This window comes from Haliotis cracherodii, unplaced genomic scaffold, assembly GCF_022045235.1.
Source record: "Haliotis cracherodii isolate W230 unplaced genomic scaffold, xgHalCrac1.p SCAF_2, whole genome shotgun sequence".
In the NCBI taxonomy this organism is placed as follows: Eukaryota; Metazoa; Mollusca; class Gastropoda; order Lepetellida; family Haliotidae; genus Haliotis; species Haliotis cracherodii.
Genome location: NW_027266275.1, coordinates 3945238 through 3968857, shown reverse-complemented (window position 1 = coordinate 3968857; position 23620 = coordinate 3945238). Strand labels below are relative to the sequence as shown.

At 39.4% G+C, this 23620-nt stretch overlaps 1 protein-coding gene across 6 annotated transcripts in view; it reads right to left on the bottom strand.

Moving 5' to 3' along the window:
- LOC139469514 (ankyrin repeat domain-containing protein 17-like) overlaps positions 1 to 22835 on the bottom strand; it is a 40258-nt gene extending 17423 nt beyond the window's left edge. For 4 of the 6 annotated variants that reach the window (XM_071251702.1, XM_071251700.1, XM_071251701.1 and 1 more), the window contains exons 1-16: positions 22534 to 22835; positions 14806 to 14974; positions 9503 to 9659; positions 9116 to 9257; positions 8687 to 8834; positions 7772 to 8005; positions 7363 to 7505; positions 5666 to 5855; positions 5278 to 5469; positions 4921 to 5030; positions 4389 to 4476; positions 4080 to 4234; positions 3691 to 3834; positions 2614 to 2710; positions 1888 to 2264; positions 958 to 1414 (exon numbers count right to left, since the gene is read on the bottom strand). In XM_071251702.1, coding sequence (XP_071107803.1) covers positions 958 to 1414; positions 1888 to 2264; positions 2614 to 2710; positions 3691 to 3834; positions 4080 to 4234; positions 4389 to 4476; positions 4921 to 5030; positions 5278 to 5469; positions 5666 to 5855; positions 7363 to 7505; positions 7772 to 8005; positions 8687 to 8834; positions 9116 to 9257; positions 9503 to 9659; positions 14806 to 14974; positions 22534 to 22713 — 2983 coding nt within the window. In that variant the 5' untranslated portion in view covers positions 22714 to 22835. The remainder of the gene's footprint in view (positions 1 to 957; positions 1415 to 1887; positions 2265 to 2613; positions 2711 to 3690; positions 3835 to 4079; positions 4235 to 4388; positions 4477 to 4920; positions 5031 to 5277; positions 5470 to 5665; positions 5856 to 7362; positions 7506 to 7771; positions 8006 to 8686; positions 8835 to 9115; positions 9258 to 9502; positions 9660 to 14805; positions 14975 to 22533) is intronic. The other 2 variants (XM_071251705.1, XM_071251704.1) reach the window with 2 other exon arrangements.
- Positions 22836 to 23620: the final 785 nt, after the last annotated feature.

The window sequence follows — 23620 nt, the reverse complement described above, 5'->3', positions numbered from 1 at the left end:
GCATAGACTGATACCCCAATTAATTTTGTTGCCTGTTACAAGCACAGGTTGTTGGGGGCCTATTCGTAACTCCAATCTAATTCTAATCCAAGATAAGTGCATCCTGATACAGCTAAGGGAAGTAACCCTGCACAAGTTAATTGTCACACCATTCACCATAGGGCCACCTATGCCTTAAACATAACTTCACATGTATCACCTACAAATGTTTCACTAAATTCCTAGAGCAATTTCAAACAGTAACAACGAGGTTCAATGATGTCTTCAGAATTTCAGTTTCATAATGGAGGGCTACAAAGTACTATTGGATCTAACGAAAAGACGCAAACTGCAGTCTGCTGTATTACAACCTATCCATTTCACAGTGAAACACATGCTTGGATCCAGCATTTACTTATAGTCCTGAGATTCAGAGACACATATCTTCCACATCCTCCTTTTTTTAATTAGTCATCACATATTTCATTTAAGTTCATGTGGAATTAGTTCATAGCAGAGTGAATCCTTGTGAATCTGGACCCTGTTAGTCCTCATTACTACAGTTGGGAATAATATATACTACTCAAAAGAAGTTAAAGAACACCCGATTCTTTCAAATGAAAGAATCTGTTCTTTACCGTCTTTTGTGTAGTATACATAAAAGTAAAAATTATACAAAAATCAATAAAATCTAAATATTGTTTACATTTGTTTACCTATCTTGCATTAAGTAGACTGAATACGGAAACTACCTATTTTTCATACTCAAAGACCATTGTCTTTGTCGTAAGGTAAGCAGTAGATGCATTGAGGAGTAAGGAAGGATAAGTGAAACATCAGTGGTTTATCAATACTGACCGAAAGGAAAGGTACCCTTGGGATCAAAAGGGTTTCCTGTATTTCATGAAGCATACACATGAATGATACTGCAACAATGACAAACACTAAATACAACATCTGTATTACTGTAAAACTGACCTGTGGCATCACTACAAATATGGAGACCATGCTCCTCACCTCCATTATGCTCTGATGATGAACTTAATGCTGTCGACTGAGTGCTTGGTGGGTTTTTACTGGTCCTTGACCCTTTGGTGTTACCACTTCTCTTGGACTGGGACGATGGTTTACCCACTTGATGTCTCTGCTCGGTTATACTGTTGGATGCTCCATTGTTGGGAGGTTGTGGCCCTGGCTGTAAAAAGGCTTCAGGGTAGTTGGGAAGAAGAGATTGGGTGGCGACAGAGAGATCAGCACTTGTGAGTAGCTTTGGCAGTTGTGCAGCTATGTCATTAGCAAACTGAATGTCGGAGGAGACTCCACTTAAGCCCAGTCCTTCAGGGAGAGCCTGAGACTGACTAGATCCATCATCCTTCCGCTCTCCTTGCTTTGCCTGAGCTGCATTCTTAATTTTTGCTGCAGTCTGAACAAGCACCTGTAACAAATTGGTAATGATAAATAGTAGTGAAGTATCCAAAGATCAAAGTTTGATTAAAACTGCATTATCACCATCATATACTTCTAATTAGATTAAGTTTGTGATGAAATGAGAAATGCAACATGGTGACTCTTCCCTGCAGCTGTTTGGATGCTTGGAGTTATGACAATCTGATTCTCAGTACTGATCATCAGTAGATTAATATGTCAATGACTAGCACGTACTTATGTGCTCAGTCTTGCTCTTAAAATCTACAACTGCTGTGAGTTTGTAAGTTGAAGCTGAAAACAGCTATTCTGGCTTTGACATGGCAACATGTGAGTAACAATGTCTAGGACAGGACACCAGCGGCAATCCTGTTAACACATAGTTACCACCTAATCCTCAATTGTTGATTCTTATGCCAAGCATGCTGGGCTGGACACCTATTCTGCCCTGCATCCCCACGGTGGGAACTGAGTGTGGCTCACCTGTTGTTGCTGCTGCTCAAACTGCTGCTGAGCGCTGAGCAGGAGCTGAGCCTGGGCCTTCTCCTGCAGCTCCCGTTCCACCTTCTGCAGCTCCTCCAGGATCTGCTGCTTCCTCAGTATCTGCTCCTCTTTGGTGGCAGGAGTGGTATTGATCAACTCTTTGGCCATGATGTTGTTAATGATTGCCTCCACCTTCTCAGACGCCTTATCCTCGGCCAGATCAGCTAGCATTGCTCCATCATGGTTCAACTGTTGCAGACTCTCTGCTATCACAGCATTGCTTGACTTTCCCACTTTGGCCTCGGCCACTTGGCCATTCAAACATCTCTTGGCAATAGATTTTTGCATGTTCTGCCTTATCACATCAGGGTTTTTTCCTGTGAATAATCAATTAATGTAAAGATTGCTATATTCATCAGGGTGCCGTTATATGAAACGATCTTAGAGCTAATGTGATCGTAACTCTTATACCTTAACATTGAATTACGATGGGTATAGCGCTAAGGTTGTTTTGTACAACGGCACCAAGTTATCTGATGTCATATACTATTGTCTTATATATTGACAGAAGTAATAAGTGAACAGCTATTGTTGGTACTGCAAGTAATAATATGAACTAATTTGATTTGTTTTCCCACAGCTTTGTCCTTCAGTTATCAATATATGTTTGAACTAATGAATAACCAGTAACATAAAACAATCACATTAAGGAAAATCGCAACATACCTTGGATATTTGGTGTAAAGTTGACAGGTGAGGGTTGAGAGTCTGGCTCATTGGGTGGGACAATGTTAGCAAGACCTTGGACAGGGACTCTATGTTGCTGTAATTAAACAAAATATATTAAGAACAATGTTCACTTCCTAATATCACAGGGGAATGTAAATGACTCACTGATAAAACATCAGTGCCCACTTAAATAATTTAAGAGATAAAACCCCCTGCTCCAATGACATAGGATGGATTCATAAGGATTTCTGCTTCACCATCTTCAGGGTATGTTCTACAAAAACCTGAATGCTGACCTTTACCATTGACTAATCTAAACAAAGCAGGGTCCCATCTGAGAAAAAGCATATAACATATTTAATGTTAATTGAATGAATACATTTTGAAAAGAAAAAAAAAGTCACAAAAAGCTTGAGGTTACACCGATGTCCTTGACCTTTCCATGACATGCCCCCCAAAATTCCCCTTGCTCAATTTCTCCATGGAAGGGTAATCTCTGATGTCCCTTATCTTTGTGTAGTATTGTGTGTGTCAAATTCACCCCCCAAAAAGCTGTACTGTTTTACGGAAGATGTTTGGCCAATGCTGCCTTGCCGACTGACTGCTGCTTTATCTGCGGCAGGTCACGTGACACTTCCTGTGAGAAAGATGCTTGTTTTCCTTACCTCCTCATGGTTGGAGTCTGCAGCATTGATCTGCGGCAGGTCACGTGACACTTCCTGCGAGAAAGATGCTTGTTTTCCTTACCTCCTCATGGTTGGAGTCTGCAGCATTGATCTGCGGCAGGTCACGTGACACTTCCTGCGAGAAAGATGCTTGTTTTCTTTACCTCCTCATGGTTGGATCTGCAGCATTGATCTGAGGCAGGTCACGTGACACTTCCTGTGAGAAAGATACTTGTTTTCCTTACCTCCTCATGGTTTGAGTCTGCAGCATTGATCTGCGGCAGGTCACGTGACACTTCCTGTGAGAAAGATGCTTGTTTTCCTTACCTCCTCATGGTTTGAGTCTGCAGCATTGATCTGCGGCAGGTCACGTGACACTTCCTGTGAGAAAGATGTTTGTTTTCCTTACCTCCTCATGGTTGGAGTCTGCAGCATTGATCTGCGGCAGGTCAGGTGAGTTGGCCATGAGGACCCTGTTGGGCCACTCTAGCAGAAGCTTCACCACCTGAGTGTGGCCTCCCTTCGCAGCCTCGATGATCATGGTGGACCCGTCCTGGTGAACACAAACAGCATTGATAACATACCATACCAATAAGAAAGTTATTTGGGCTTATTCATTAACAAGGTTACGCATCAAGACATGTACACAATATCCACAGGGTGTATTCTAGGTAACAATGAAAACATTGCACAAAAAAATATTAAAAGTAGACAGAAGTGACCAACATCTGGTATAAGTCTGTCCTTTACTTGCAAAGTGAATCATATATCCATTAAATGAAGCCTTGAAACACAAACCTTGAGCCTGTGTCCTGGATCAGCTCCGTGAGCAAGGAGCAACTCGACAACAGCCAAGTGGCCCCCAGCACAGGCCAGAGACAACACAGTGTGGTCATTGGTAGTTGTTGCACGATTAACATCAGCTCCTGAAGCAAAAGAACTGGTAATTAATCCTGAAAGGACAGAAGTCTCATTCAGAAGTCAGATAAGGAGATTGGTTGGGCACGTGACATTACTATTGGATTCACCTGTTCCCATAGTGGTTGAAATATATGGAATAATGACTAGATGAAAGTTACAGAACATTTTTCAGATTGCAGGGGTTACCTTTGATGATGATGAAGTTGACAGTACAGAGGTGACCAGCTCTTGCAGCCTTCATGAGGGGAGTTCTTCCTCCCTCAGACTCATGTTCCTATTGAGGCACAAAGAACAGGTTAGTACACTCCTTCAAACACGGAACATCCAACAATAGTTATCATTGTAAATACTCCTAAGAATACTACCTGTATTACATCACTGCCATTAATCCTAATATTTGGCCATCATCACACAATAAAACATTCAGATTTTCAACTGGAGTCCTCTTCAATGCCATAACTTTCCATAAACAGTTGTGCATAAAATTGTATCTTGCTGCCCTAAGGCTCTTGTACATGCACAAGGCAGGAAACCTCACTTCTTTCCTGTGAGTGCTAGCATCAACATCAGTGATGTAATAGAGGTAGGATATTCTCAGGAATTAAAAGTTTGTCTTTCTTAAAATAGAGACAGAGAAAAACATGTTTATTTAGATTTCAGTGGAAACAGAATTGAAAGAATAAGTAACTGTTAGTTCGGGTATTGCAAGGAAACTCACCAGCTCTGCTCCTCTTTCAAGAAGCAACTCTGCAACATCAGTGTGACCATTCTCACAGGCATATGTGAGGGCAGTGTCTCCCGTGCCAGTCTGAGCATGGACATTGGCATCTGAAAAATAACATGAAATGACAAGGCATGATTTTGTGTATGAAAACATCAAATCTATTTGTATGAAAGTTCTTGTACAAGTTGACACAAAAATTACTTTTTCTCTTGACAATTTAAAATCTTCAAGAAGCATGACTTGTCTTGTCAATACAGTAATAACATGGGCTTTGTAAAAAAAAGTATTCATTTTCACTTACAATCACATTGAGATATTGTGATACAACCTTGTTCCAATAGTTTAACTTACTGTGGTCCAGCAGATACTTGACAAGCTCTAGGTGGCCTTCCTGAGCTGCCTCCATGAGAGGGGTGCTGCACCCCAGCTCAATGTCGGCACCAGCCTTGATCAGGAAGTCGGCTACCTCCAGGAAGCCACCGCAGCATGCCAAGGTCAAGGCGGTCTCTTGGGTCTCTTCAGTTTGGGCATTAATGTCAGCATCTGTGGGTAAATAGATTTGCTGATCATGGATATTGGTTTTACAATCAAACTACGGAGTGAATGTTGTTTTACGCCAACCAGTAATATTCCAACTATTTCAGGATGGCTTGTAAATAATCAAAATGAATCCAACAAATCAATAATATTAACTATTTGCTGTAGAAATGTAGATGATATAAGGTAATCAACCACTTACCATGAGAGAGTAGGAGTGCCACCATCTCATCATGTCCCTCTCGTGCAGCCTCCATCAAAGGGGTGTAACCCTCATCATTGACTTCCTCGATGTTAGCTCCACGCTCAATCAGCAGAGCCGCCAGCTCAACATGACCTCCACATGCAGCCAGAGTAAGCGGGGACTCAAAGCTATCAGCAGGCATGTTCACCTGTAGAAGTATACATCATTTAGGTGAGAAAACCTTTACAAAGAACACCCCAACAATAATCAATAATTTTCTGTCAAAGTGCACGGAAGTTAGACTTAATATTTTGGTAATTACAATATTTCAAACTTTATCAAATATCAAAACTCTTAAAGAGAAAATTGTCATCAAGACGTCATAACACAAATTTTAATGGTTAATTAGTAAATGGGGGATGATGCGTCATGACATGTAAACACCCGACCACCTGGGTCGTTTCACAACAAGGACATCAATCTTAAAGGTAATAATATCAATCAAATGATTCAAAGACTTTTCAACAAACACATAATTGTTTTGTTTCAAATCCTACCTGCCATGTCATAATTTAAATTAGTCCTGCGCTTGTATTCTCTGGATGAGAACGAAATACGTTTGTCGTGATGAATAAGAGCAGCGTTATTAAAACATGCATCATAATGTGTATCACGGCACCAATCATTATCCTGTGGTGTATGTTATATTTGCAGCTTATGAATAGCATTTCTCAAAATATCCATGGCAATCGGTTATTTCAACAGGGTTTCAGTCACTTTCGTCTTGCCTACATATGGAATCTAGATGACAATGATGGTGAAAACCCTGGTAATGGCATAAAATATTGGCAAGTAATGAAAGTAGGTTTTTAGTGGTTCTGTCACATGTTTTCACTGCCCAGTAGCAATGTGTTTTGGCAGAGTCACATTTGTCCGAAAGCTCCTTGTGTCAAGTCACTCTGTGAAACTATGCGGGTTCCCGTGACCCAGATTATAATTCCCTGTTGATTCCTTTTGTGACATGTATCATTTGCATTAGGCCATCCATAATTTTTTTAATGTGTTTCTCATCTACAACCTCAACCAACAAGAGAGCGGGTGGACTAAATAAAAAACAATTTTGTTTAAAAGTCTTTCCATATTTGTATAAGTAAATTTATGACATTTTAAAAAAAGTTCAAAACACATGGTACTAGTGTACAAATTAACTTAGGATGTAAATCAAGTCGCTTTCAGAAACGTATTACAAATATACAGTTTAAAAAAAATGACCTGGATCTTTGTGACTGTGCAGTGGTAGTAGTAATCAATTAGGTGCACAATTTTGACAGAAGTAGGAAATAATGAGGTACTAAAACTTTATAATATTTCACGTCGGAATGGAGATGGCGAACTCTGACAGTCACTGTTTGAAACTGAAACACCGCCACCTTGCAGGCTATTTATTGTCAGGGTGGGCTTTAAGACAGTGAGTGTGACCACCTGATCTCTATTTTAGTCAAGGAAGTGAGGATCTATTCTGGTTGATATGCCACTAAAGTCCAAGCAAAGCAGAGGTTGATAGCATGAGCAATCATCTACACGATATGGGCACAATGACACTCAGTAAGGCCACACTTTTTAACTACCAGATCCTCATTAGTCTGCATCTGCGACAAGAAAACTAGTGACCTATTCTCTCCAATCTGGTCTGTCAACAGCCTACGCAGACTGACCTGTGCTCCACTGTCAAGCAGCAGTCTGGCCACCTCCACATGGCCATCCATGGACGCCTCCATCAGCGCTGTGTGCATCTCGTCCGTCTTGTGTTCCTGGTCAGCTCCCGCCTCCAGAAGGAATTTCACCATCTCAAGGTGACCTGAAATTCAATAAATTGGTTTATCTATGTACAGATAATGTAAAGAGGGTCTCATGTCACAACTGGGAATATAGGAATGGGTTTCACAGAGTACCTGTGCTGATCATCTAATCTGTAACTTTTGAGATGTGAGAATGCACACTACAGCTTACTTCAACTTCCCTGTGTTAGCATTAAGGTAAATACTGTCCACTTTTCAGTCACAATGCACCAAAAAATTAAATAGAATAATCAATAGTAATGAAAGAATTGAACAACAACAATACCTTTGTAGCATGCTAATGTGAGTGCACTCTCCTTGAACTCATTCGAGTGAGTGTTGATTCCAGCCCCGTTGTCTAGCAGGATGCGAGCTACCTCCACATGGCCGGCACTGGCTGCTTCCATCAGGGGAGTGTGTCCATTCTCATTGTGCACCTCCACTCGTGCATTAGCTTTGATCAGTTCTTGTACAACCTCCTTGTACCCACCACATGCTGCGTAGTGGAGAGGGGTGTTGCCTGAACAAGGTCAAGGATCAATCAGCTCAAGCTTCAGAATAAGTATTTCACACTAACAATTAAAACAGTCAACTTAAAGCTACCTGAGGTTTTGATACATGAAACTATTAGTGATGTGACCATTATAAACACAACCTTGAACAATCTGAGCCATGGGCTAAGCTTCAATGAATATCACAGCAAATATAAGTCCACTAGTCCTTATCACAAATAAGGACAAATTTCTACTAGTCCTTATGATACCTTTACTATTGGACAGTATGGCAAGGACCATAGGATGAGTATCAATTTCTAATCCAGGATCAGTTCCCCCCCTCCCTCCCCCAAAATATAATAAGATAATTAATTTCAATTCTCATGAGGGGTAAACATGTGAATCCTTATGTAGGAAAGAATCAACTCAACTTGAGTGAGTGAGTTAATGAGTGAGTGAGTATGTTTTTACACCGCTTTTAGCAATATTCCAGCAAATATCACAACTGGTGACACCAGAAATGGGCTTCACACATTGTACCAATGTCGGAAATCGAACCCGGGTCGTCGGCGTGACGAGCAAACCTATTCAACTCGAAATACTACCACACAAGAAGAAACCACTTACAGAGCCAATGCTACAGCGCCACCTAATATACATTTGAATAATGGTAGAGTAATGAATAACAATTAAGAGTAAGCACCCACCTGCGGAGGATTGTGCATCCACATCAGCTCCATGGGAGATCAGTAGACGGACAATGTCTACATGACCACCACTCGCAGCCTCCATCAGGGGAGTGCAGTCACCTTTGATTCCACGGTCTTCCACATTGGCTTTCATAGCCAACAAGACCTGAGATGCAGAAACATTGTCCTGAATGTTATGACGAAATGTGTCGATGGCAGATAACCATGCCCAATCCTATTTAAATACCTCACAACACGAACATTTACAGCTTAATCATTTGTTAATTGTTTCCTCTATCATGAACTGCAAGTTTCAAGACAGCACTACATTCTTTGTCAATCATTCACAATCATTAAGGGCCCGCTATGTGATGCAACTGCTAAGACTAAGCATCACTTAGTGAGGCCATTCTCTCCCCCTGACATCATCATTCACTGCCTCCTCACCTGTGCTAGTTCATAATATCCTGCAGAGCATGCTAAGGATAGCAAACTTTCTCCTTCTTCGGGTTCAGGCACATTGCCTCCATCGTACAACTTGCGTACGTTCACATCTCCCTCACCGCAAGCCTCGGCAAGGGATCTCGCACTGGAAACAACACAATAACATCAATTCACTTGATCAAATTGTACATGGAATTCTGCATACAAAAAAGAAAAACTATTATTTGTGAAAATAATATGACATCTTCATAAAATTTCTTCTGAATTAAAACAAACGGGGAAGCCATGACATTTTAATAAATTTGTGGTTACAAAAATTCACTGAAAATCGTGGATCTGCAGAAGATTCTCACCCCTGAGAATCAACAGACACATGTACATAATTCTTACCATTCATTTGGGGCAAGTTGATTCTGTTGCTCTGCTCGCATTCTGTGTAGAGCCTGGGCAGCCTCATCCAGGGCACTGCTCACGGATGACGTCAAAGTCCGCAGCACCTCTGGATCCGTCAAGGCTTTTCCATCTTTGGACGACAATTTACTAATTCCTGGAAGACAAAGCAAGTTAAATTCAATTGAAACCTTAATGTAAAACACAATTTACCTGTATTTCAAAATTTAGATTTAGATCTTAATACACTGGAATACTGTTCCACACCACTCTTGACTGTAGTATCACTCCAACAGTGAGACTTGTTTGTTGTATCATGAGGATGTGTTGTGCTGAGACAAGCCCTTTCTCAGAAGCATCAACATCAATTACACAGCTAATTGGTCACACACATTGTTTATTGATTTATTCTAAGGATAACAAATGTGTTATGTGTTTATTCTGTTAAGCAAGAGGTCAGAATGACATGGATTAGGGGGCATCCATAAGCAGTTTTCAAATTCAGGAGGGTCCTGAGGTACGAGGGGTGGCCAAAGGGTTAAGAGCTACGATGGAGTTGGTTGCAAATCATTTTTTAACATCATCCCCTTCGAAGTCTTCACACTTTGGCCAACGATGCTGGAGTGTCTGGATCCCACTGGTGTAGAAGGCTTCCTCCTGGTGTTATAAATAGTCCTCCACAGCATAAATAACATCAGACGTGTGCACAAGTGCATTGTCGTCGGAGATGTTTAATGTTTCCACTGCAATGGCTGTTACTTAATATCTGACTGATACTGGTAAACCCACGGCTCGTCCTTGGTTACAAATCACTCATCTGTGAAGCTGTCGGCTTCAAAACGACGCAAATTCTCAGGAGTTATAACAAACCTGGGGCATTTCAGATCAGGAGTTTTTACATATTTGTTTTCATGCCGCTTTTAGCAATATTCATTCAACATCACAGCAGGGGACATCAGAAATGGGCTTCACACATTGTACCCTTGTGGGGAATCGAAACCAGTTCTTCAGCATGACAAGCGAACGCTTAACCACAAGGCTTGTGTTTACTTATCCTGCATTACTCCTTAATGCATCTGTATCAGATGGTATGGCGGTGGGTATACCTTTAGATGTCAAAAACCTTAATAATCATAATCCCTCCAAACGACAAGTTGTCAAGGAAACTGTAAGGTGAAAATCACAAAAGACGGACAGTAGGGCTGGTTTAATCTTATTTACAGAAAAAAACACGAGAACTGCAGATAAGTCCAAGTAAACAAACAGTAAAATGGAAGATTAGTGTAAGCTAAAATAATGCCAACGAAATGAACAGCCGATTGTGGTAACATGCCTCCTAAACGATCTATAATGTCCTCACGAATAATTCCCCATTAAGTTGACAATGAACAGAAATACATAAATATTAGTGTAATGTCTCCTAAAATAGACAATGAACAGAAATATAAGTCAAATGTAAATTTTTGTTAATACCACTATTTTTAAATAAATGTATTCGCAGTGGAATAATAATATTCGAAAATAGGATATCCAAGCATATATCTTTATGATAGGGCTGCAATGAATACACTATGAGGCGAATAGGATTTGTATCACGAATATAGTGTAACCAATACGAATATTTATTCACAAATACAATAACAAGTCACTCAGCAGTTGATGGATGGTATTTGTTATATTCAATGAAACAAAAGCAAAACAAATTATTTGACATGGTTTGTTAATTATTAACATATTATACATTTATATACTTCCCCTATCCAGGTACTAGTATCTGCTCAAATGACAATGACCAATGACCACATTACTGTCAAATTAAATATCATAAGAGTGTTGTCTTTGAAGAAATCTATGCATATTATATGTGCTTATGGATATATTAAGATACAGGGTATGTAAATGAACATGACTGCATATTCATAAATATTCGATTCTACTGGTCACGAATAGCGAATTCAATTCTAGAATGGATACGGTTCGATTCACCGAATACACGAGTGAATTGTAACAGCCCTACTATACAAGAGAAAGATGACATATCCCCCCGGCAGCCGTCTGTAAAGTAACCACTAGTAAATGAGCAATTCTGTATGTAATGAGTCAACAGCTGAATGTTCTTTAAGAAGCATACATTGTTTACCCACAAAAGATCCACCATGGTCGCATCCATATGAAATGGAAAGTAAAACAAGTGTGTTTCTGTGGGGTTTTTTTTTATGTAAACAAATGACAAATTACAAGAAACAATAACTAAATGAGATACAATTCTTTTCAAACTTTGAAAATACCTGCAAGTTACTCTGGTCAGTCTGGAAACACCAATAGGACTTGGTTCAAAATAAAAATTAGAAAAATCCCAAAATATCAAAAGGCACCACTTCAGTATGTGCCTGATAGCTTTGCCAAGTTTCGATCAAATACACTGAATGGTTTTCGAATTCTGCCCCGGAAAAGGAAATGATTACGGACGGACGGACCGACTGGCTGATCGCTATATCCGCCCGCATTATATGCCGGGGGGATAATAATCTAGTAATATTACTTGCAACATTATTTGAGTCACAAGTACCAAAAATCAAATACAGTTTCCCCACTGTGTAAAGATGAAATATCTCTGAAAATTAGCAAAATCTCATCACATGCCAAAAAATCTCATTGCTTTTGGACCAGTGGAAATTTTCTCTCATAGGTAAAAATTTCCAGGATAACCCCTGCTTGGTGAGGTCATAAAATGAGGATGTGTCGAGAGGCTCAAGGGGGGGGCTGCACAAACCTCAAAGTACCACATTCAAATCCCAAGCAAGGGGACGAAATTTGGCCTTCTGATCCTCAAGGCTGAAAGAGCGTAGTACGGCCTGTAGTTCCAGGACATCTGTCATTTTGCGATTCCCCAGACCAGCCAACACTGAATTAAGCACTACCAAATAGGCTGTAATGGTGCTACCTTTCAAGTGTCTTTTGGTACGCAAATGTAGGAAGTATTCAGCTAAGAATTGAGGTGACGCTGTCGTGGGATCTTGATTCTTTGCCTTACAAAAGGGTTCAAATGATCGCCACTTGTCATCATATAACCCCCTGGTAATTTATAGTGCTAGTACACTGAGATACCATGCCACAGTTTTAACATGAATATCCCACTCAGACACAGTTAGACTCCTAGTCGACCCATTCCTGTTTTATCCCCTTAATGCCAAGCGCCATCTTTTGGTATGACGCCGCCAGGGATCGAATCCTGGACCTTCCGCTCTATGAGTGGCGATGTGCAAAGGCAAAGGCCTCAGTCGCCCTTTGCGCTCAACGACTTTTGAAGACGAACTAAGCGTGCAATCTGCCTGGCATCGGATGAGGTAGTTTGCTGTGAGGATGGATGAGTTGGTTAGGAGGTATAGTGGATCATCTCCTGCAAGGCGCGACCAAAGTACAGGAGGCAGAAAAGTGTACACTTTTAGCCCTTCCCAGGGCATGCTGAATATGTCTACTGCCCAAACCTGCAGAGCCGGGAGCCAGGAGCCAGGAGCCAGGAGCCAGGAGACAAATGTCATAAGTCTGTGGTGTTGGTGAGTCACAAACAGGTCGATGTTTGGTTGACCGTAGCCCTGAATCACCAGTTGTCACACCTCTGAGTAAAGTTTCCACTCTGTGGGAGCCACCTTGTCTGGCTGGGATATGGTGTCGACCAGAATGTTCTGACATCCGAGATGTTCTGGACAATGAATTGTTGTCCCAGATGATCCACTAGACGAAAGAACCTGAACGGGCTGTTTTCGGTGGATATTGCGAGTTGGATGAACTGTAGCTGCTCCTGCCAATGTGAGATAGCCAGAATGAGCACTTCCAACTCGGGGTTGTTTAATGTGCCAAGTACGCTGTACGCTTGACCACAGCCCTGAGCCTGTCTGGCCCTGTAAACGAGCAGCCCACCCCTGAAGGGAGGCTACTATGAACAGGTTTAGGTTCGGTGTTAGCCCGGATAAGGAGACACCTCATAAGAGTCTGAATGTAGGATGGTAGAGTGATGGCAGTGTACACATCCTGGCATCTGATGGAAGGAGGAAGGAACTGTTGTATTGGGTGCAAATGAAGGCATCCTCTGCTTGTCAAATCCTGGGCTGAAGTAAGCTGCCACAACAACACTTGCCATTGGTGAAGTGTGCGTGATTGACGCAGGGCAGGCGACAGATGACGTAAATCGAGGTCCTGAACTGCATGCAGTCTCAAGGTTGTGAGGCGTAAGTAAGGTGGAAGCTCCCGGCAGCGCTCGTTGAACACTGGAGAGATTGTGAATCATCCACATCTTGTCCAAGTCCTTCTTGGGTACCAGAAAGATTGGAGAGTAAAAGCCCGGTGTCAACGCTGGGGTGTGTACAATCTCTACAGCTCTTTTCTTCAAAAAGATGTCTATGTTGGATTTTAGTAGAAGTATTTTGCTTCCTTGGATAAACGGTGAAGCTTCCTCTTTGTTCAGACGGTAGCCGCAGCCATTGAGTATGAAAGTGTCCTTCAGTACAGCCTCGTTCTGCCAGAAGAGGCTCAGTCTCCCGTCTGCATGGGTGTCGACGATTGGGACGACTGGCTGTGGGAGCTTCCAACACACTGCAGCGTTTCCCCTTATCCCCACCCCTGCCCTAGAACTTTCCATGACAGGGCTGATAAGAGCCTTGTGGTTTGTCTCTGCGAAGTCCTCTGCCATGAAAGGAATCCTGGTCTGGAGAAGTACAAAATTCCTTCTTTTAATATCTGACCCCAAGATTCCCTCGAAACAAATGCAATCTTTTCTCCAAGATATACATAACAATTTGTGTCATAACACCTGAATGTTTGGCTCTGTTGCAATCGGCGATATTCCTTGTATATCCAAATCTGGGCCAGATGAACACATGGTTGACAGATGAAAAAGAATGTAGGTAAGATCAACTATTGTGTGACCCACAGATTGTACTTTTGGTTGGCTGTTAAACTTTGGGAGGCCTGCACATGATTCTTGAAGAGGTGAGGTGAGGTGAGATGGTGTTTAAAGTCACATCCAAAATTATTGCACTTGTATAGTGACATGCATGCACATTTTTTTCTATTCCCTTAATGCCGAGCAGGTTTACAAGTACCATCTTAAAATGTGTTTAGGTATGACATGGGTAGGGATCAACTGCTGACCACCTTCTCTTTGTGCAGACACTCTATCCACGAGACCATGGATGCAGCCAATTCTTCCAGAAACAAAACTGATACGTTAACAATGACAACTTGCTGCTGATGCAGATTTCTCGTACCTGTGGGATGAAAAACAACAGATTAGGTGCTATTACCTGCAGCTTCAAGCAAAGCTTCTAATCTAGCATGAGTTTCTGGGTCTACTGTCTGTAGGCCCTGGGCGTCGCCACTCTCGGTATGAAGGAGGAACTTGGAACTTGGCTCCAATACATTCTCACCATCATCGATGTCATTGTCACCTTCATCAAGGAGGAAGGAGTCGACCTGAAACAGGGCAATGAAAATAATTGTAAATATCACGGATACTTTCCTACCTCAGTGAGGACAAAGTTACTGATCATGTTAATGTTTCATTCAAAACCATTCTTTCTACTCATATTTCATAAAGTAATGATCTTGGATCACTCATTCACAAAATATGACCATTTGTGTGTTGCTGTTTTATGCCTGAGTCGGCAATATCTTAGCGATACCCTCAACAATCGTTTCTGGACCAGACAAACCAGTGGTCGATATTGTAATGAGCGTTGTCACATGCCACGTCAGTACAATGACACAATCAACCATGTCACCAAGTCTGACAACCTGATTCATTTTAGTTGTGTCTTACAAACATAGGTTGCTGGAGACCAATTCTAACCTAAAATCACCACAGGGGCAATAAGCAGGCTTTAACTGAGAAGGTTTAAACAGACGTGAAGACTTATAGTCTGGATAATTTTTGACAGGGAAAAAGAAAAGATTAGCAGAAGATAATTATCAGCATAATTTAATCCTGTAAATCCCACACATTGACAGCTTCTGCTCACTGATGTAAGGAGTATCAAGAGCAAGACAATAATATAAAGCACAAGCATAACTAAACAAAACCCAGTCTAGTCAATATAGATAACTATCTACAATTCAAATCCTATCTTAAGTTTAATAAAAATGAACATTCCTGGGCCATTCTTAGAACATGACCTCACCTAACCTAACCTGTTGTTTCACATTTGAGACAATAGCTTGGGATGTATTGTCATCAGTGAATAATCAAAATTCTGGCATGTTAACCAAGACAAGCCTGTGAAAATCAAAATTTGCCTTGCAGGCATTCACAATAACGTCATAGTTGACATTAATGTATATCTGTCACAGGCACATAGAAATACTAATACCGATTGGAAACATGTCATTCGAGTGAGTGAGTATGGTTTTATGCTGCTTTTAGCAATATTCCAGCAATATCACGGCGGGGGACACCAGAAATGGGCTTCACACATTGTATCCATGTCGGGAATCAAACCCGGGTCTTCGGCGTGACGGGCGATCACTTTAACCACTAGACTACCCGACCGCCCCACATGTCATTCAAATATGGGTGTCCTCAATTGGGAAAGGTGCCTATAAAAATAAATGGCTCAGGTGGTCAGGCTCTGTGACTTAAAGATTGCATCTGATGATGTTGACTGACAATTGCAGGTTTGTCTAGTCCAGACTCGATTAGTTTAGTCTGTTAAGATACAGCTGAAATAGTGCTGACTTTGTCATTAATAACCACCTACCAAAAAATACCTTTACTTCTAAAATAATGAATCTTATCCAGCCATGATCATGATGATATAGTATATATAAATGCTACATGTTTCAATAATTGGCAGCAATGATTTTCAATGATTAATACAGCAAAATCATGGTGGCCCACAGGGTCCAAAAATAGGGACTTGAACTTGACGAATGTGTTACGTTGACTGTTGACATGAGTGTAACATTTGGCAGGTTTTGAATATGTTGAAAGAGAAAATTAATTATTCATCATATAATTCACTGTACCCTGACTTGCTGGAAATCACAATCTGTCTCAGCTCGTGTCATTTATCATGGTTACTTACACAGTGGTGTTTACATCAGAAGATAAATTCCAGAGTTATCACTGTCTCAACTATTCTCCTCAGTATGACTAACCAAATTAATTCATGATTATCACAAGCAATGGTTTTACCTTCACTTTCAAGATTATGCACGTATGTGTGTATCTGCTTGTATTCGTCTGTTTTTATAGTGCCAGCCAGCCAAGCCCACTAAAAAACCATGCTGTAGTGTAACATGGATACCCCCTTCAAACACAGAATATTGACTCCGAAGCTGGTCAGTCCTTGCTCCATTCCCTTTAAGCGTCAGACAGGGTAACAACAAGTACCCTCTTTTATCATCTTTTGGTATGGCACAGCCAGGGTTCGAACCACCAACCTTTTGCTCTATCCACTAGACCACGGAAGTGTTTGATTATCATGACTGTGTAACTGTTAAATTTAATACCTTACACCAAAAAAAATTAAATCTGAAAATATAACAGGCCAAAAAGCAACACATGATCAGTGAAAGAATTTGGCACTGGTCCTGTAGTTCTTGCCAAACTGCCCAATAGTAAAGGTATAAAGACTAGAAGAAATTTGTCATTTTTAAGGGTCTTGCCATACGTTATCATTTTAAGGACAAGTAGACTAAAAAAGTTAGTTTCTATCGCTGATGATCCTGCAGTTTCGTATCATATGTGCAAAGGTTCAAGAAAATATAAATAATTTTGAGTTGAGTTCCTGAAATGATCCCACCCCTCATGATAGCATCTCATCTTGTGTTGGTGGCATAAAACAAAGAGCTCTAGAATGAAGAACAGACATACTTCTGAAGAATTACCTATTGTTTCCATTCAGAGTTTGAAATAATTCTAAAAACCCAACAAGACAGTCCTGCAGGTGACCCATAAGTGTTACTGGTTACCTGCCTATCTTCAAAGTTTCCTGCCCATATTCAGACATCATAAATGAGACAGATCATGTCTTGGTTCATTCAAACAGTTATTTTCAGCTATAATAAAACTGAATACATAAGGCTAAAAATAAAATAATAGTCTTGGTTCTCAGGCATCGCACACATCCTCAAAGTCCGAGCAGGCAATTATATCAGACATTGTTTCAATTGGGCATGAGGTAGGGTTCAATATACAAATTCACAAGGCCACTTGGTAAAAATAATTCTGGTGTAAAATTGTCTATAAAGCTGTCCGAATGATTTCCAAGTTGAAGTCTGTACATAACATATGATGTATGTCACTTATGTATGATATTCTATTCTCATCAGTTGCTTTTTCAGTGATCAATCGTTACATTTTAACAAATTCCAAACATCAACTACCCTTGTGTAACCAGGTAACACATACTATCACAGAAACCAGTTAGAATTTCACTACTTTTCAGCAACAAGTCATGAAGTTATGTCAATCCATTATAAACTTTCAAGAGGTAATCAATTTACAAAATCACAAACTAGTACCGACATACTTCAATTACAAAATTGCAGGTGATTTAAAACACAATCTACCTGATCTACCAGTCCATTGGTTTGATCCAGTGGAGTGATGGAGAAGGAATAGATTGAATAATTAGTTATTGATTAATCTGATAAAATAAAACTATTACCAATTTGCAAAACTGGCGATAATCACGATAAAACACAACTGCATGTCAGTGTGTATTAACCCATCTGCTGCATAAGCTGATACCAACTGAAATACCTTCTCAAAATGAAGATGTTTATTTTAGTTGTTTTTTTAATGCCACACTAAGAAACATTACAAATATGATGACGACCTGTAAATAATTGAGCCTCTATCAGACAATCAAGTGACTAATATTATGAGCATTGATGTATGTAGTAGGGGTATGATGACACAAAATGCACCCCAAGTCACCAAGCCTGACCACCCGATCCACTCAGTTGCTTCTCTCGACCACCGGAGGTTGCTGGCGGCCTATTCTAACCTTGAATCTGTACTGAGTTTTTCAAAAGATGTGCCTTCTCCCTTGGATTCAGACCAAACCCACAATAACACCGCCCCATGAAGATCCGGGTTAGAATAGGGCTTCAGCAACCTATGCTTGTTATAAAAGGTGGTTATGCTTGTTGTAAGAGGCGACTGATGGGAGAGGGTGGTCAGGATCACTGACTTGGTTGAGGCATATCATTGTATCCCAAATGTGTGGAAAGATGCTCATATCAATCATTGGATTGTCTGGTTCAAACTCGATTTTTTACAGACGACCATATAGCTCATATAGCTGGAATATTACTGAGTGTAGCATTAAACAAACACAATAACACCATACAGCTGATATACATAACAGGATATTTTTCATCAGCTGCACTGTCAACTATTTGTGTATCCAAGCTTTGTTCTAACATGACATAATATAAGTATTCCCAATTATTCACTTCCTCTCATCATGAAAGACAAAACACTGCTCATCCACACAATGATAATGCCAAGAACAGTGACAGCAGACATTGCAATGCTAATTAAACATGAAACAACTCATGTGACAACAACGTAAACTATATAATCTTCGCCAATTAACCGAGCTCATCTCATATGTGTAGATCTTTATCATGTATTAAATTGGAAACAATGTTTTGTAGGAAAGTTAATGCTATCATTCAATCAAAAAGCAGTCTGTTTATTTACTTTTAATTTATAGCAAATGTAACTATTATAATAGTAATCCGTTGGGAAAGCAGATTTAGAATCACATTTCTTTCAAATATCCTCAACAAACATAGCCAAGTGCTAGTATTTATACATGTACATGTTTTAATAGAACACAATACATGTGCATGAAAATTGAGACCCACACAACTACTAGTATCCACTGAGAGTCCCTTTGAATGTTAAAATGTATAAATGTTTGAATTACTAAAACCAATATTGTAGCATAAACATTTAACATGAAAAATACCTTGTGACCTACTTCGTCACATCAGAATCATAATGTCATAGATTAATGTAAACAGAACCACCACCACCACCCTACACCCCTGATTACAACTGACTACTAATCGCTTGAGAGCTCTGGTTATCAATGACATCGATTATTCAGAGTCATAACCAGCATGATGTCCACCACTGCACAAATCTGTATTATCTTGTCTTTCCATCTTGAATGAACAGTTCCTATGTCAATTCAGATCAAACAAATAATACATCTTGTCATATTTGTCCAGATTGCTTCAAAAATACATTTATAGTGCATGCAGTATGTAACCTGTGCAAATTTTATTTATGTTAATGCAAATGTAGTAAATAATTCGTTACAGTAAATATATTAATTAGTTGAGCTCTTTACACTCAATGACAATAGGTAGAAATCGCCTGTCGAGAAAACAACCAAAGACCTGACGGGTTACTTGAATGCATTTATCTGTGATTTAAATGTTTCGTTGCATCGGCACATAGCGACAAATGTATCTACTAGGGTGAGCGTATTGGCACATAACTAACATTGCAATACATCGCAATATGGGGAGCTGTACTGCTATACATATTGCAATACATATTAGGGCCCAGATTATATATATTTGTACTGTTCAAATGGTACTGCTTCACTCAATAATTCAGGCTTCAGATTGAGAAAGGGGTATTGACAGTACAGATTAATGAGACTTTTAAATCACTTCCCATTATGTCATGAATATGGAATGGAATGTAAACAGCACAAAGCGTTTGCTGTTAAGATAGGAATCCGGTCCATTCAAATGCCTGAAGATACTAGATACAATTATATATCAATTCTTTGAAAAACACTGATACACAAGGTTGTATTGTAATAAGTGTATTACTGACAGCCATACTGCAATATATCAGTTATATTGCAGTCGTACGCCCCTAGTATATACTGAAAAGGCAATTGATGACAAATTTCAAATGCCAGTCCTCATATCACTCCATTGCCACAACTTTGTTAAATATTGATAAAAAAATCTGAAAATCAACTATAAAAACAATTTTCTTCTTGGAATTCCAATTGCCAAAATCATAAACCATGCACATGCTGATAAAACAGGTTACTCAAAGTGGAAAACTTGCAGCATCTATGACACGGATTCAGTCATAGCTGATGAATGTATATTGAACACAATATGTATTACTGTAAGCTAATCATCATGAAATTATACTGCATAATATATTTCTTTTTAACACACTGGCTACCACTGATGGGATCATGAGAAGAGCCAGTGGAACCGTCAATTAAGTTCAAAGTTTATGAACAATACTGAATCAACATTATATTTATGTTGATGGTACGTCTTGAAAATAACTGTAAATTGCCTTTTTCAAAATCATGCATATCTTCATCTTCTTTGCAAAGTTTTATACAACAATGGACAAGTAGAATTTAAATTATGAAATTTATGATTAATAAGGCGAAACTGTTTGCGACCAGTTTCCTGTATATAATGTCTCTATTACTTCATATGTTGTGACCACAACATTCAACAAAATTTGAAGTCATAAAAATGTGAGGGTAAAGTTTCATATATTCAGGTTCATACTGAACCAATTACAGATGAAAGAATGCATGCAAGATATTGTGTTACTTGAATCAATATTGCAATAGATTGTGTTATGAAATTCAGACCAATACCTATCACTACTAGAAATGAAACTTGATTCCTCTGCAAGACACGTGTAAATAGAAATTCATATATTTGACAATTATGTACTTTGCAACACACAAATTTGCATGTTTATTTAAGAAAAGTACATTTCCATTAGTTTTGATACAAAACAGATCACCAAGCACAAACGCGAAAACCAAACTTATCCCATTAATCCTAACAACTTCTGAATTCTGAAGATACAAACACACGTAAACCAAAGCATATTTATCCCCATGAATGAACTTCAAACTGTAATGTGTTTTTCAATAATAAACAAGTTCATTCTTTATTGCCAAGTACCCATTGAACAGCCATATTGATTGTCATTTCTTGCATTATAATTTGAGGTGGGACGTCACCAAACCTGACAATTCAACAGTGCACACGTTGTGTCAGTCAACTTTGTGTTAATGTAAAGTACTGCTGTACACCAATCAAAACAGTCTGTTTTCAGAATTTAGGTGTCTCAGTCTTGATGATAAGAAAGAGTAAAAAACTCAGTTAAACTCTCTAAAATATGTTATGACTTGACAAACATTCATACTTTGTAAATAGGTTTGAAACTTTCAATTACTCTCAGAGTTTTAATGCTGACCTGTAAGAAAAATGTTGATGTGTGAACCATACACGGCTAAAATATAAACCAATCAGCTTCACAAACACAGGTGAAATAACTCGAGCGCGGAGAAAGTTTATAGATGAGGCTGTAGAAGTCATACTTTTACCATGGAATCTTTTCCTATTGGTAAATAATCTGAATTCCATTGAAGACATCATCTATTTGTATCGCTATCAACATGAATTTAAGTTTTGATTCATTTATCCCTTGATATATCAGTAATGTCGTCTTAACAGGACAAAATTAGGGTGTGCAATGATAATTATGCCAGATTATCATGATTATTGTACCAACGCAAATTAAATTGTCAGATGTACTATTTGTTTTTTTCAGGTGAAAAATGTCACCTTTCAAATAGGAAAGTGCCACAGTTAATTAGCAATGCATGCACATTAAGCTCTGACAGCAAACCTATAGGCTCTTCAACAGATTTCAAGTTTCCTCAAAATACTTAAATAGCAAGGATTTAAGGCGTGGAAGAGGATAATGCCCAAGTCAGCAGGTAGCTTGACAACAAAAATGTACCTGACATGAATGACATGAATGACCACTTATTAAAGCTTGTGACAAGTTAATAAATTTGATGATGTTTCAGTTTCCTATGTTTTTTGGTCACATGGTCAAATCAGATTCCCCATTTACATCAGCAAATGTATTGATCTGCAACCTTTAACAGAGCACTCATTAACTGTGCATTAGGCATAAAATTCTTATTATGATGATGTCATACCTCGGAAGCTTCGTCATCATCACTACCCGACATATCGGGTCCAAAATTGGACTGAGAAGTCGGCAATACTTGGGATTTCTCCACAGACGGCTGTAATGATGGTGTCTGCCCCTGTTCAATCTCGACAGTTCTCACTTCCTTTGCATCTTTATCATTTTCCTGAGAGGCATTCTGATTCATTTTGACATTAATTCGCGTTCTCTTGGTAGTTTTACCCACAATACGAGACGGACAGATGGCTATATCCTTATATTTCAATCATGCTAGTTGCCACCTTGACCGCCATTACAAATGTTCCATACCAAAACCCCGGATGAATACTACTGCGCAGGAGCAGACAATCGTCAGGGTTGTAGCAAAAGTTGAACTTCGTGCCCATTCAAAGTTGTATGGTTCATTTCCTCTCTAATTAATTTATTCACATTTATTAAGAAGGTAATAACTTCAATTATCGACTGAGTACAGACACTTTACACGTCAATGAGCGTTTTTAGCACTTATATGCCTCTGAGATGGAGTGGGACACGGGTTAAGGGAGGTAACTCGCGAACACGTGCGCATTATCATTATTACGTAGCCTTTGGAATGTGCAGTATGAGAGGAAATGGCCGAATAATCATATCCGAAAACGCCATCTCTTACATGGAATGAAACCGTTCATTGTGTGTCATCAATGCACGATTGTTTGACTGCGCTAGCTAAAACGATTGGTTCTTTTCTTAATAACATGTTGGGGCTACTGTACATAAAGAGTTTCAAAGGTCACGTCGCACTGTGAAAGCACTAGGCTATGCCTGCACATATAGCTAGCCAGAATTGTTTTTTGATTGTAAACAATTGGTTGAGTAAAAATAATTTTGGATTAGGTGTATAACTTTCTAAAAATTCTACCTGCTACAGTTTTAAATCACAAACACAAGATCCTTTTATGGCTGCCTGGTTTTGTTCTGTTGTCCAAGTTATGTAAATAGATCTTTCAAAGCTCCATGTAGATCTAGGTCTGAATATATTTACTTTCGATCTCCTTGAACCGGACAAGGTTTCATCATTGTTTAGAAAAATAAGTACAAAATGAATTACATTGAAC